We start from the raw sequence: 14,478 nt of genomic DNA, 5'->3' as shown, positions 1-14,478 counted from the left end.
CATTTAATATGTATGTCTCCTTTGACCCAGCAATTCCACTTCTAGGAATTTATCCTATAGAAATACTTGTACAATGCTGGGCATGGTGGCTCATGCCTGTAATTCCAGCGCTTTGAGAAGTCGAGGTGGGTGGATCATCTGAGGTCAGGAGTTTGAGACCAGCCTGGCCAACATGGTGAAATCCTGTCTCTACTAAAAATACATAAAAGAACCAGGTGTAGTGGCACTCACCTGTAGTCCCAGTTACTCGGGAGGCTGGGGCAGGAGAATCGCTTGAACCAAGGAGGCAGAAGTTGCAGTGAGCCAAGATTGCACCACTGCACTCCAGCCTGGGAGACAGAGCAAGACTCTGTCTCAAAGAAAAAAAAAAAGAAATACTTCTAAAGTAAGCAAGAATATATCTACAACAATATTTATGGAGTATTGTTCATAATACAAGCCAACTATCCGTTCATAGGAATTGGTTTTACAAAAGTATGGTACAGCTCTATCATTTTAATGGAGCCACTAAAAATAATGGAATAGATCTTTGTGTGCTGGCATGAAGCAGATGGCAATGCTATATTGTTAAGTGAAGAAAACACAAGCAAGTTACAGTACAGCATATATAATATGGTTACATGTTTATGAATATATATATTTTTTATTTTTTATATTTTTGAGATGGACTCTTGCTCTGTCACCCAGGCTAGAGGGCAGTAGTGCGATCTCAGCTCACTGCAACCTCCACCTCCTGGTTCACGCAATTCTCATGCCTCAGCCTCCCAAGTAACTGGGATTACAGGCATGCACCACCATGCCCAGCTAATTTTTTTTGTATTTTTGGTAGAGACAGGGTTTCACCATGTAGGCCATGCTGGTCTCGAACTCTTGGCCTTAAGTGATCCGCCTGCCCAGCCTCCCAAAGTGCTGGGACTACAGGCGTGAGCCACTGCACCCAGCCTGTATTTGTATATTGATAGATGAATGGGAAACTTATGGGCTGACATATTCAACAGTGATCATCTCTGGAAAATACATCACGGAAACTTGACCTTTTTTGTTAGATGATAGACTGTTGGTCACAAAGGGTCTCAACTAATGCCAGAACCCACTTCCTGAGCCACAGGCTAGAGCGTTCCCTCTCTGGTGGCCAAACCCTTCTCTGCTCCTCAAATGTAGATGGGCAGAGGATTTGGAAGGATGGAGAAAGGAATATCCCTATCCTTATTCACTTAACCCTGGTTTCTTGCTTTAGTGAAAATATCTCCCCAAAACACTCATGTAGATCTTGCAGCCTTTGAATGGGGCTCTCAGCCTCCTCTACCACCAAGCCTCCCCTATGCTAGTGGGTCTGTGGTTACTCCAATGTCAGGGTGCTGGCTGGGAGGCATGGCCAGACACTGCCTGCTGTCCAGCCTGTGAGTCCTTAAGTACCATGCTGGAAAGCTTTGCACTGGGCCACTGTGGCCTGTCAGGCACTTGGGTTACAGGACAGCATGGCCTGGGATGGCCCTAGCTCTTTGGCATCAGGTAGATCCGGGTTCAAATTCCCAGGTCTCATGCACAATCCAGGTTCAAATCCCTGGATCTCATGGCCTGACTGGCTGCGTGGACTTGGGCAGCTGTGTATCCTCCAAGCCCTCATTTCCTCATCTGTACAATGGAAATCTCACCTCTTTGAGATAGCAGGTGTGAGGACTACATGGAAACAGAAGGTGCTCAGTGTAGAGTCTAGCATATGGTATAAGCTCCATCGCTCATAGCTAGTCCTTAGTTGCAGACATCCTTCTCTTCTCTCGGCAATGTACCCAATTACATGGGGCAGAAAGGAAAGATCTAAGTCCAGCATACCCTATTTATTTGTTTATTTATTTTGAGATGAGGTCTTCCTTATTACCCAGGCTGGAGTGCAGTGGTGCAATCACAGCTCACTGCAGCCTCAAGTTCCGAGGGTCAAGCAATCACCTCAGGTCAATCACCCACCTCAGCTTCCTGAGTAGCTGGGACTACAGGAATGTTCTACCAGGCCTGGCTAATTTTATTTTTTGTAGAGATAGGGGCTCATCGTGTTGCCCAGGGTGGTCTCAAACTCCTGGGCTCAAGCAATTCTCCCGCCTTGGCCTCCCAAGTGCTGGGATTACAGGTGTGAGCCCAGCCTCCAGCATATCCTAAGGTCACGAGCAGGTGGTGTGGCTAAGATGAGGTTCATTTTAAGAACAGCCTTTAGGCCGGGTGCAGTGGCTCACTCCTGTAATCCCAGCACACTGGGAGGCTGAGGTGGGAAGATCACAAGGTTGAGAGATTGAGACCATCCTGGACAACATGGTGAAATCCCGTCTCTACTAAAAATACAAAAATTAGCTGGGCGTGGTGGCACACGCCTGTAGTCTCAGCTACTCAGGAGGCTGAGGCAGGAGAATCACTCGAACCCAGGAGGCAGAGGTTGCAGTGAGCCGAGATTGCACCACTGCACTCCAGCCTAGCAACACAGTGAGACTCTGTCTAAAAAAAAAAAAAAGGAACAGCCTTTAAACCCCACAGGGAAATCCTAATCGCTAGGATACGTCATTGCTGTAATCTAAATTAAAATTAGGGAAAAGAACTTTCTCTGGTTTCTACCCTCTACTCCAGGCTTTCATGTTTTCCTTCTGGAAGAAAATACTGCTCTAAGAAACTTACTTTATTTGGGAATAAATTGTTGTTCAGTATGTTATACAGTGTCCTCTTTATGAAAGAAAAGTCAAATCTTAACTCCAGGAATATGTGCTTCCAAGAAACTTACTTAATCTTGAGGACACAATAAACCGTTAACAATCCTATTTCCTTTATTGTTGTGGCTTCCAGGAAGCTAATAGCCATATTTCTATTTATTATAGGAACATTTTTGAGGCCATCATTCACATTGCATAATGTATTAGGGAAGCATCGAGTATTTCCTGAACAATTGGTTTCTCTTTTTTCTTATGGACACTGTGAATTACATCAGATTGTATTTCCATCTTTGCTTTGGCACATTTTCCTAAGAAACTTCTATGCTGGTCGAAGGGTACAAACTTTCAGTTATAAGATGAGTAAGTTCTGAGGATCTCATGTAAAGCACGGTAACTACAGTTAATAACACTGAATTGTTTACTTAAAAATTGATAAGAGAGCAGATTTTCAGTGTCCTCACCACACATACACACACACAAATTGTAACTGTGGGTAATGGATGTGTTCATTAGCTTGACCGTAGTCATCATTACGCAGCAGGTATGATAGGGCTTGGCTCTGTGTCCTCACCCAAATCTCATCTCAATTGTAATCCCCACGTGTAGAGGGAGGGATCTGGTGGGAGGTGACTGGATCATGGGGGTTTCCCCCATAGTGTTCTTATGATAGTGAGTGAGTTCTCATGAGATCCGATGCTTTATGAGTCCTTGCCAGCTCCCCCCTCACTCTCTCTCCTGCCGCCACGTAAGACGTGCCTTGCTTCCCCTTTGCCTTCCACCCTGATTGTAAATTTCCTGAGATGTCCCCAGCCATGCAGAACTGTGAGTCAATTAAACCTCTTTTCTTTATAAATTACACAGTCTCAGGTATTCTTCATCGGAGTATGAAAATGGACTGATACAGTGTACAAATGTTAAATCATCATGTTGCACACCTGGAATATATATAATTTTTATTTGTCAGCATAGGCCTTGAAATTAAGTGTTTTACTTACAGCACTGAGTGGCTTTATTTTTTCCCTAATCTGAATTATTCCTTAACTCAATTACCACCTTTACCTAAAAATAACATATTGTGTGTATTTCTGTAATTACTAAAAACCACTTTTGGAATGAAGTAGAAAATAAACAGTTAAGCAAACTAAAAGTAGACAATTGATTTCCTTTGACAGATCAATCAGTCTTTCCCTCCAAGTCTCTGCCTTTTCTTCAAAACATTAAGAAGTGATAGTTATTTTGAGATTATTTGTGCATATATAAAGAATATACACACATATATGATAAATTTATCTCATGTTATGGAAAAATGATGTATGTATGTGTGTGTGCATATATATATACACACACACACAACTGTAATTTAATCTGATGTTATGGAAACAATTTCTATAGTTTCTTTCTCCCTGCTCATAGATTTCCAAAAAAAAAGAATATTCAATTACAAAACATATTTTTTAAAAATTACTGACTATATGAGTCTAAAAATATGCTATTAATCAAGACATGATTTTTTTTTTACTACATCTCAAAAATGACTTGGGCATCTTATTTTAAACTACATTGGCTGAAATTCTTACCATACACATTTTAAAATAATTCCTGCATCTGTCCTGATGGATAGAGACCTGAAGATAACTTCACACCGCTAGAAGAAAATACTGTTTGGGACAGTCAGCCTCTGATTCACTGTAACGTGAGACGGGCTATATATGACCACGATTCCACCCCGACAGCTGATGTGACTCTCCCTCAGACCTCCTGTCTGCACGAGGGGGCTGTAAACTATGAACTTGGTAAAACGTATTTGTACTGTAAATGCCGGAGTATAATGTGGATAAAACACCACCACCTTAAAAAGATGTGCCTGTCTGCTGGATTTGTATATAGATGAGCTTTTTTTTTTTTTTTTTTTTTTTTAATGAAGCTGAAAAACCATTTTCATTTGCAATCACTCCACTATTTTTTATTGCAAGGCTAAAGGAGAACTAGCATATGCTTAACGTCTGCCTTCAAATTGCTTCACTGGAAGACTTTGAGGTCTAATTACAGTGTCACCTTGGCTGGGGAGATTTATTTTGTAAACCCCCACAATACTCAGATTCATGAGGTTTAAAATAGGAAGTAACTCTAGCGCATGAGCTTAACAAAATGATTCGACTCAGCGACAGTTAAAGAGAACAAGCGGTCCTGCTTTGCTTGGTGTGCGGCAGGTTGTACTCTGCTGCTCATAATTCAGCCCCTGGCAGGAGGCTTCAGTCCACGAAAACATAAACAGCAAGAACCCTGAAGCCCAGATAGGAAATCAAACAGGCCGTATGTCACGTTCCAGAAGATTCCTGAGAAGTTGGGTCTGAGGGAAGAATCTAAGAGAATGTCTTAGCTCACTGCATCTGTCCTCCAGGATGTGTCAGAACACTGGGCAGAGAAAGGGAAGTCCTGGCCCCAGCCCTAGGCTCTCCTCTGCTGTGTGACCTTGGGCAAGTCACTCAAACTTGCTGGAACTCCATTTCTTCAGATGCAAAATGAAACCCAGAGCTTCATCCCCTAAATATGTACAGGCCACGTGCTCTGTGCCAGGCTCATGATGGAAAAGACAAACACAGTCCCAATGTGAAAGCCCATGGAGCTTGGAGGCTACTGGAAGAAATCAACACGAATATTTTTATAATACTATCATGACAATAACTAACGTTTATGGGAACTATGTGCCAGAACCTGTTCTAAAGATCATCTCTTGTAATCTTGTAACAACTGTACGAGACAGACATTATTATTACTAGCCCCATTTGGCACATGGGAAGACTGAGGCTTCATGAAGTTCACTAGCTCAGTGTCACATGGATAGAGTGGTAGTTAGGATTCCAAGGGCAGGTCTGGCCAACACCAAAACCCAGTCCGTTACCTGTCCCTTCTGCTGTCCTGACTTTTTTCTTTACAATCACAGACCTGGGGACAGTCTTTAGAATTGCCTTGTTTGCCCAAAGGCCATTTCACCTTCTCAGCATAAATGGGAACCTATCCATGGGTTCCCACTGGGGTATTTACTGAAGAGTTGTTTCTTATTTGGAAAGCACTGCTGGCTCCTTCCAGAGCCCCTGGAAGGTGGCAAGGGAAGCCAGCAGCAGATGGTAGAAGTGGAATTGCTTCCACCAGCCCCTCCAGCCCCTCTGCTGAGGACGGGATAATGGCATGGACCCCAATCTATTCTTCTTGCTCCAGAGCAAGCCCACTCAGTCAATCAACCAACTGCAAATCAACTCCAAAGAATACAGACCAACAGAAAGAAACAGACATGCTGCACTTTCCTCGACCTTTAAACTGATTACAGCCCTGATTGCCTTCCAGTTTTGAAGCCAAATGAAACTGCAGTTGTGCATGGAACAGAGGCCTGTGCTGAGCCAGCCAAACAGTAACAGCTCAAGCTGCTTCTTTATAAGGGCGGCTTAGACCACCAATTTGATGTGCTCCTACTCTGCACCAGGAACTTTCTATTTATTGACTCATTTAAACCTCACAGCTCCATTCATTCATTAATTCATTCAACAGATATTTATCTGGTGCTCACTTTGTGCCAGGCACTGTACTGGGAGATAAGCCAGGCAGACATATCACATCAAGAGGTACCATGATGTCAATGTGTCCTACTATTTCATGTAGGTTACACTCTAGTGGGAAGACAACTGTCCAGTAAATAAATTTAGGTTGGTGCAAAAGTAATTGCATGTAATGTCACTTTTAATGGCAAAAACCACAATTACTTTTGCACCAACCTAATAGCATCTGTACAGTCAAGCATGAGCAGGACTTGTTGCCCAGAGCTGACAGCACAGGCCTAGTGGACTCCACATTTTAAAGAAAGCACAAAACAACTGGGCATCTCACATATCCTTAGGTTCTCCATCCTGGCTGAGCAATAGGTGCAGAGGCTGATGCCTATAATCCCAGCACTTTGGGAGGCTGAGGAGGGAGAATCACTTGAGGTCAGGAGTTCAAGACCAGCCTGGCCAACATGGTGAAACCCAGTCTCTTCAAAAAATACAAAAATTAGCTGGGCATGATGGCACACAACTATAATCCCAGCTACTTGGGAGGCTGAGGCATGAGAATCACTTGAACCTGGGAGTTGGAGGTTGCAGTGAGCCAAGATCATGCCACTGCACTCCAGCCTGGGAGACAGAGTGAGACTCTCTCTCAAAAAAAAAAAAAGATTTCTTCTCTAGTCTGAGGATATTGATCACAGTCAGGACATTTAATAGTGTTACATACTACTACATAATATAAAGCCCATATTCAAAGTATGCTCATTGTCTCAATAATGTCTTTCATAGAACTTTCCTCCCACCCATGATCCTATCTAGGGCCACAGCTTGTGTTTAGCTGTCATGTCCCTTTGGTGTCTTTTAATGTGTCTCTCTTGACATGGACATTTTTGAAGAATCTAAATCAGTTATTTTGTAACGTTCCTTGAGTTTGGGTTTGCCTTGGGTTTCTTCATGATTAGATTCAAGTTAGGCATTTTTGGCAGGCGCAGTGCGTAAGTATAAGTGATATAAGTGATACTGTGTCCCTCTCGGCACATCCTATCAGGAGGGCACTATGTGTCAGTGTGTCCCATTATTGGTGATCCTAATTTTGAATACTTGGTTAAGGTGGGACTCCCATGTTTTTCTAAGGCAAGGTAACTATTTTGCCCTTTCTGGTTAATAACTAATTTATGGAGAGATATTTTGAGACTTTAAACATCATGAGTATTATCAATGAAATCGATGGTTTTAACATCTACTGATAATTCTTACCTGAGTCCATTGTTAACTAATATGGCTACAAAATGGTGACTTGTAAGTTTCATCATGCCTTTTAAACGTATTTTTGACATTCTAATGTAAGGAATTCTTCTTCTTCTTCCTCAAGCATTTCTTTTTTCTCCTTTATTTTATATCCATATGGACATCTGGATTTTTATTGTAGTCAATGAGTTACAATTGATTACTTTATTTTGTGTGTGTGTGTGTGAGAGAGAGAAAGAGTTTTGCTCTTGTTGCCCAGGCTGGAGTGCAATGGTGCAAGCTTGGCTCACTGCAACCTCCACCTCCTGAGTTCAAGCGATTCTCATGCCTCAGCCTCCTGGGTAGCTGGGATTAAGGCACCTGCCACCACACCCAGCTAATTTTTTGTATTTTTAGTAGAGACGTGGTTTCACCATATTGGCCAAGCTGGTCTTGAACTCCTGGCCTCAGATGGATACTCACCTTGACCTCACAAATAATTCATTACTTTCACTCTTAGTTTTGATGCTTATATTGTCCCAGATTTGTCCAGTGACACTGTTCAAGCTGGAGCCTGTCCCATGTCCCCATCATTTTTTAATCCTTCTCTAGCTCTAGGCTCATCTTATACTTTCTCATGTTCTCACTTATTTGTGGGTGCTAAAAATTAAAACAATTGAACTCCTGGAGATAGAAAGTCAAATTTGGTTATCAGAGGCTGGGAAGGGTACTGATGGTGGGGCTGGGGAAGAAAGGGGTATGGTTATGGGTACAAAAAAATAGAATGAGTAAGAGTGGACACAACAGGGTGACTATAATAAATAATAATTTAATTCTACATTTAAAAATAACTGTTTGTAACACAAAGAATAAATGCTCGAGGGGATGAAAACCCCAATCTCTATGATATAATTATTACTTGTATGCCTGTATCAAGATAGCCCATATACCCCATAAATACATACACCTACTATGTGCCCACAAAAATTAAAAATAAAAAAAAATAAAATTCCAGAAAAAAAGATTTAGAACCCAAGATCTGGGCACTAGGCATGCCCATTACACCTTTGCTTTTCAGTTAATAGCATTGGTATTTTTAAAAAGCTACCCAGGTGATTCCAATGTGCAGCCAATAGTGAGAACTGGTGGTTTATGAAGAAGGGGCTCAGTAGCCATCACCTACCTATAATAGACGACTATGGGAAGGAAAGGGAGAGAAGAAATTGTAGGAACCAGGAAGCAGTGGTCCAATAGAGCATGTTCCAAACCGTGAATAAAGTCACGTGAGTGGGCCATGAAATCAATCTATCATGTCGTTTCCAGCACTTCCAACAACAGACCAGGCGTGGTGGTCTGATAAGAAATATCAGAGGGCATTAGTATCAAAGAAACTAATGATAGTTTCTTTTTCTTAAAACTTTTAGTTATATATACATGAGAACATCTATATATTTTTATGAACTAAATGTTGATATAAAACTATTTCTTACCTGATCACAGTCCCCCAAAATTGAGAAGTACTGGCCTAGAGGAGAGGGCTGTGCTACTCTCTCCTCTTTTAGACGAGAGTAGGTGCTTCCTCAACCCAAGCCCTAAAGCAAGGGAGGGAAGAGACGAAAGAACAACCTGAAAAGACTAGGGGTGTCTTCAAGAAAGGAAGGCTGATGTTTCATTACCTGTTTGGACATCTGCTTTGAGAAAAGATGTACAGATCATACTCTTGTGCCTGTTTGAGCAGGCTGGTGTGAACTAAAGAGATGCAGCAGGGCAGAGACAGGAGGGCAGTGAAGAAGTCCACGTGCCCACCACTGGCTTTCTGTATGTCAAGTGGACCCTAGGAGGTAACCTGAACTATCTTTCCAATGCCTCATCCAAGAGGGTTGGCCACTGGGTAAGGAGACCCCAAGAGCAAAAGGCTTGGAGGGAACTAGCAAAGGTGGGGTCTGGGGTGGTTGTGGAAAAGGCAGAGTCAGAGTCAGATCCCTCCACCAGGGGTGAGGGGACAGCTGTCCCCTGATGACAGCAACCTGCTGTCCCCTGATGAGAAATTTCTGAAATATACTGAGTGAGAGAGTCAACAAGGGGAGGCCTGCCCACAGACCGTGGACAGCCAAGCAGCTTAGCTAGAGAAGCAGTGAGAGCCAAGAGATCATCACAACAGAATCTGAAAGGATGGATGCCACTTCATGGCTCCCTCCTGCCCACCCACACCCACTGGAGGAGAAAGAGACCCAGAAGAGGAAGGGGTGGAAGCATGAGAGACCAGACAGTTCTTTGCTCTACATCCAACCCCACTTGATGCACAGCAGAGGGCAGTGGATAAGGACTAACTGGATCTAAGGTTGAGGTTTTAAACTAGACTAGACTTTGAGATCAGAACATACTGAAAAGGCATGGGATCACCCAATGTGCCATTGCAGAGCTGGAAAGAAAGACTGGAGAAAGCAGGGTTAAAGTCAATTTCCAGAGAGAAAACAAACCTCTTGTTTAATCCTACCATCTTGAGATTTCGCAATAAAATGCTTCCTGATCCTTTTCAGTGGGGTAGCTAGGGAAGGCTTTTCTGAAAAGGTAATGCCCTCAGCTGAAGCAGGAGAATGAGTGGCCACAGAGGAGCTGGAGAAGGATGGTTTATCAGAAAAGGAGGCCGGGCATGGTGGCTCACACCTGTCATCCCAGCTCTCTGGGAGGCCCAGGTGGGTAGGTCACTTGACGTCAGGAGTGAGAGACCAGCCTGGCCAACATGGTGACACCCCACCTCTACTAAAAACACAAAAATTAGCCAGATGTGATGGTGGGCATTTGTAATCCTAGCTATTCGGGGAGCTGAAGCATGAGAATCACTTGAATCCCGGAGACGGAGGGTGCAGTGAGCCAAGATTGTGCCACTGCTCTTCAGCCTGGGTGACAGAGCGAAACACTGTCTTGGAAAAAAAAAAAGAAAGGGAATACAAAGTACAGAATCCCAAGGTGAAGAAGGCGTTGGCACATTGGAGAATGGAGGGGCTGCAGCCCACTGAGAGAGGATGAAGACAGGGTAGGATGGGGAGGTTAGAGGACCCAAGGCATGATGGCCTGTGGCGTGCTGAGGGATGCAGAAACTAATTTCTGTAGTTTCTCATAATCGTAAAGTACTATGTGCTTATCTAAAAGATTCCAACATGTGCTTCCACCCCTCTAGTCCAAATTCTCAAAGGTAACTACCAATAATTTCTTCCAGACTGTTTAGTATCTCTATGTTTCCATGCATATCTATAAAATTTATTTGTTTTATTTTTTTACTTTTTGAGACAGAGTCTGCCTCTGTTGTCCAGGCTGGGTGCGGTAGCACAATCTCAGCTCACTGCAACCTGTGCCTTCTGAGTTCAAGTGATCCTCCTGCTTCAGCCTCCCAAATAGCTGGGATTGCAGGTGCCCACCACCACTCCTGGCTGATTTTTGTATTTTTAGTAGAGACAGGGTTTCACCATGTAGGCCAGGCTGGTCTTGACCTGATGACTTCAGGTGATCTGCCTGCCTCAGCCTCTCAAAGTCCTAGGATTACAGGCCATGCATATATTTTTATATGAATAAAAACTTATAGTTCTGCAATTTAATTTTCTTCACTTGAAAACATATCAGCTAGGTGCGGTGGCTCATGCCTGTAAATCCCAGCACTTTGGGAGGCCTAGGTGGGCAGATCACTTGAGGTCAGGAGTTCGAGTGGAGCCTGGCCAACATGGTGAAACCCTGTCTCTACTAAAAATACAAAAATTAGCCAGGCATGGTGGCGCGTGCCTGTAATCCCAGCTATTCAGAAGACCAAGGCAGGAGAATCACTTTAACCCAGAAAGAGGAGGTTACAGTGAATCAAGATCATGCTACTGCACTCCAGCCTGGGTGACAGAATGAGACTCTGTCTCAAAAAAAAAAAAAAAAGATATTGGCTCATGAAATTATGGAGACTGAGAAGTACCACGATCTGCCATTTGCAAGCTAGAGACCCAGGAAGTCCAGAGAACAAATAACGTAGCTTCTAGTCTGGGTCTGAAGACCTGCAAGCCAGGAGCACCAAGAGCAGGAAAAGATCAAGGCCCCAGCTCACATGGCCAGGCAGAGGTAATGCAACATTCCTCTACCTTTTTGTTCTATTCAGGCCCTCAACAGATTGGAAGAAGCCCACTGGGGAGGTCCGTCTGCTTTATTCAGTTCATCAATTCAAATGCTAATACCTCTGGAAACCTTGACAGACAGACTTAGAAATAATGTTTAATCTGGGCATCTCGCGGCCCAGTCAAGTTGACACATAAAATGAGCCATCTCAAAAGGGGAGAAGACAAAAGTTCAGACACAATCAACAACTTAGAATAACTATCCGTCATACTGATAGACACTGTGTTTCCAAAATAATGGGTTATTCTTGATGTCTTGTAGCTTCAAAAATAAAAACCTGCAGACACAGTGAGACACTGAATTTGCCCCTGTGGGAGAGAAATGACCCTGTAAATTATATCACATCACCTGTCATTCCAGAGCAGAATCTTAATATGCAGCCACTTCCTCCATGCATAAGATGAGTTCCATGCAGTCAAGGACCTTACAAAAGCTCAGAGGGCCTCCTTCTTGAGCCTGGAATAAGAATCAGGCTTTTTTTTTTTTTTTTTTTTTTTGAGACGGAGTTTTGTTCTTGTTACCCAGGCTGGAGTGCAATGGCGCGATCTCGGCTCACCGCAACCTCCGCCTCCTGGGTTCAAGCAATTCTGCCTCAGCCTCCCGAGTAGCTGGGACTACAGGCGTGCGCCACCATGCCCAGCTAATTTTTGTATTTTTAGTAGAGACGGGGTTTCACCTTGTTGACCAGGATGGTCTTGATCTCTTGACCTCGTGATCCACCCGCCTCGGCCTCCCAAAGTGCTGGGATTATAGGCGTGAGCTACCACGCCCAGCCTATGGCTTTTTTTTTTTTTGAATAAACTAAGGACTGTGAATCCAGCAATTTACCTTTTCGTTCTTGCTTGGCCCAGAAAAATTTGACTCGCTGGTGAATGTACTTGTCCTCACAAAGTTTCTTCTGCCACTTACGCAGTTCTTGAATCTCAGGATCACAGCGAACCTGGAAAATCACAGAAAAACCTTAGTCCCTTTTTGACATACTTATGTACACTAGCTTATTAACCCTGCATGGAAAATCCTTTACAAACCAATTGGATGTACTTTTGATTCTCAATGAATCATTCTAAATGAATTATTGACACTCCTAGAGCTCATATCATATTTAAGCATAAATGAGGTTGTGGGAAGATTTGCTATAGTAACAGTAGGTTAAGAATGAATAGGTCTGTGCTGTCCAACAGAAAAATAATGCAGCAGCCAGGTGCAGTGACTCATGCCTGTAATCCCAGCACTGTAGGAGGCTGAGGGGGGCGGATCACAAGGTCAGGAGTTTGAGACCAGGCTAGCCGATATGATGAGACCCCATCTCTACTAAAAATGCAAAAATTAGCTGGGTGCAGTGGTGTGTGCCTGTAGTCTCAGCTACTCAGGAGGCTAAGGCAAGAGAATCACTTGAACCCGGGAGGCGGAGTTTGCAGTGAGCTGAGATGACACCACTGCACTCCGGCCTGGGCAACAGAGTAAGACTCCATCTCAAAAAAAAAAAAAGATAATGCAGCCACCACATTTGTAACTTCAAACTTCCTGGCATCTCATTTTAAAAAGTAAAAACAAGCAGATAAGATTTTTTTAAGACGATATTTCACTTGGTCAAGCACAGTGGCTCATGCCTATAATCCCAGCACTTTGGGAGGCCTAAGGCAGGAGAATTGCCTGAGGCAGGCAGATCACCTGAGATCAGGAGTTTGAGACCAGCCTGGCCAGCATGGTGAAACCCCCTCTCTACTAAAAATAGAAAAATTAGCTGGGTGCAGTGATGCATGCCTGTAATCCCCGCTACTCGGGAGGCTGAGGCAGGAGAATCCCTTGAACCCTAGAGGCGAAGGTTGCAGTGAGCTGAGATGGAGCCATTGCACTCCAGCCTGGGCGACAAGAGCAAACAAAACCCCATCTCAAACAAACAAGAATATACCTCACTTAACCTAAAACATTCAAAATCTTATTACTTCAACATGTAATTAATATAAAACATTATTTATGCCAGGCATGGTGACTCATGCCTGTAAATCCTAGTAGTACTATGGGAGGCCAAGGCAGGAGGATTGCTCAAGCCCAGCCTGGCAACATAGTGAGACTTCATCTCTATAAAAAATAAAATTAGCTGGGTGTGATGGTGCATGCCTGTAGTCCCAGCTAATCAGGAGGCTGAGATGGGAGGATTGCTTGAGCCTGGGAGGTTGAGGCTGCAGTGAGCCAAGATTGTGCCACTGCCCTCTAGTCGGGGTGACAGAGTGAGACCCTGTCTCAAAAAATAAATAAATAAATAATTATTTATGAATTATCTTTCTGTTTTACATGCTAAGTCTTCAACACAGTGTGTTTTGCACTTACAAAGTATTTCATTCCAAGTGCTCAATAGACACACGTAGCTGGTGGCTACCGTAGAGACGAGCACAGCTCTAGGTTCACCACAGTTAATGCATTAACCACAGTTCCATTTAACACTGACTGCTTACTTCATACCAACTTCTGTGCTAGACGTTGAGATTAAGGAGATGAATAATAGTAATTGTAACATTGATTATTTTTATTTTTATTATAGCTCATATTTATTGGGCATTTATCTCCCAGGCATGGTTCTAAGTGTCTTACAAATTTTATTTCATTTTTTATTTTCTTTATTTCATAGAGATAGAGTCTTGCCATGTTGCCCAGGCTGGTCTCAAACTCTTGGGCTCAAGCCTTGGTGTCTAAAAGTGCTGGGATTACAGGTGAGAGCCAATGTGCCTGGCCAAATATTTTACAGTTGTTTTTTTTTTTTTGAGACGGAGTTTCACTCTTGTTGCCTAGGCCGGGGTACAATGGTGCAATCTCAGCTCACTGCAACTTCCGCCTCCCGGGTTCAAGCAATTCTGCTGCCTCAGCCT

At 43.4% G+C, this 14,478-nt stretch overlaps 1 protein-coding gene across 2 annotated transcripts in view; it reads right to left on the bottom strand.

Moving 5' to 3' along the window:
• The window catches only part of IQCK (IQ motif containing K), a 145,129-nt gene that overhangs the window by 24,450 nt on the left and 106,201 nt on the right, over positions 1 to 14,478 (bottom strand). For both annotated transcript variants that reach the window (XM_012464676.3, XM_064362552.1), the window contains exon 8: positions 12,440 to 12,551. In XM_012464676.3, coding sequence (XP_012320099.2) covers positions 12,440 to 12,551 — 112 coding nt within the window. The remainder of the gene's footprint in view (positions 1 to 12,439; positions 12,552 to 14,478) is intronic.

Source organism: Aotus nancymaae, unplaced genomic scaffold (genome assembly GCF_030222135.1).
Source record: "Aotus nancymaae isolate 86718 unplaced genomic scaffold, 86718_ANA_hifiasm-v0.15.2.pri h1tg000049l, whole genome shotgun sequence".
NCBI lineage: Eukaryota > Metazoa > Chordata > Mammalia > Primates > Aotidae > Aotus > Aotus nancymaae.
This window is presented reverse-complemented; position numbering and strand designations above follow the sequence as displayed.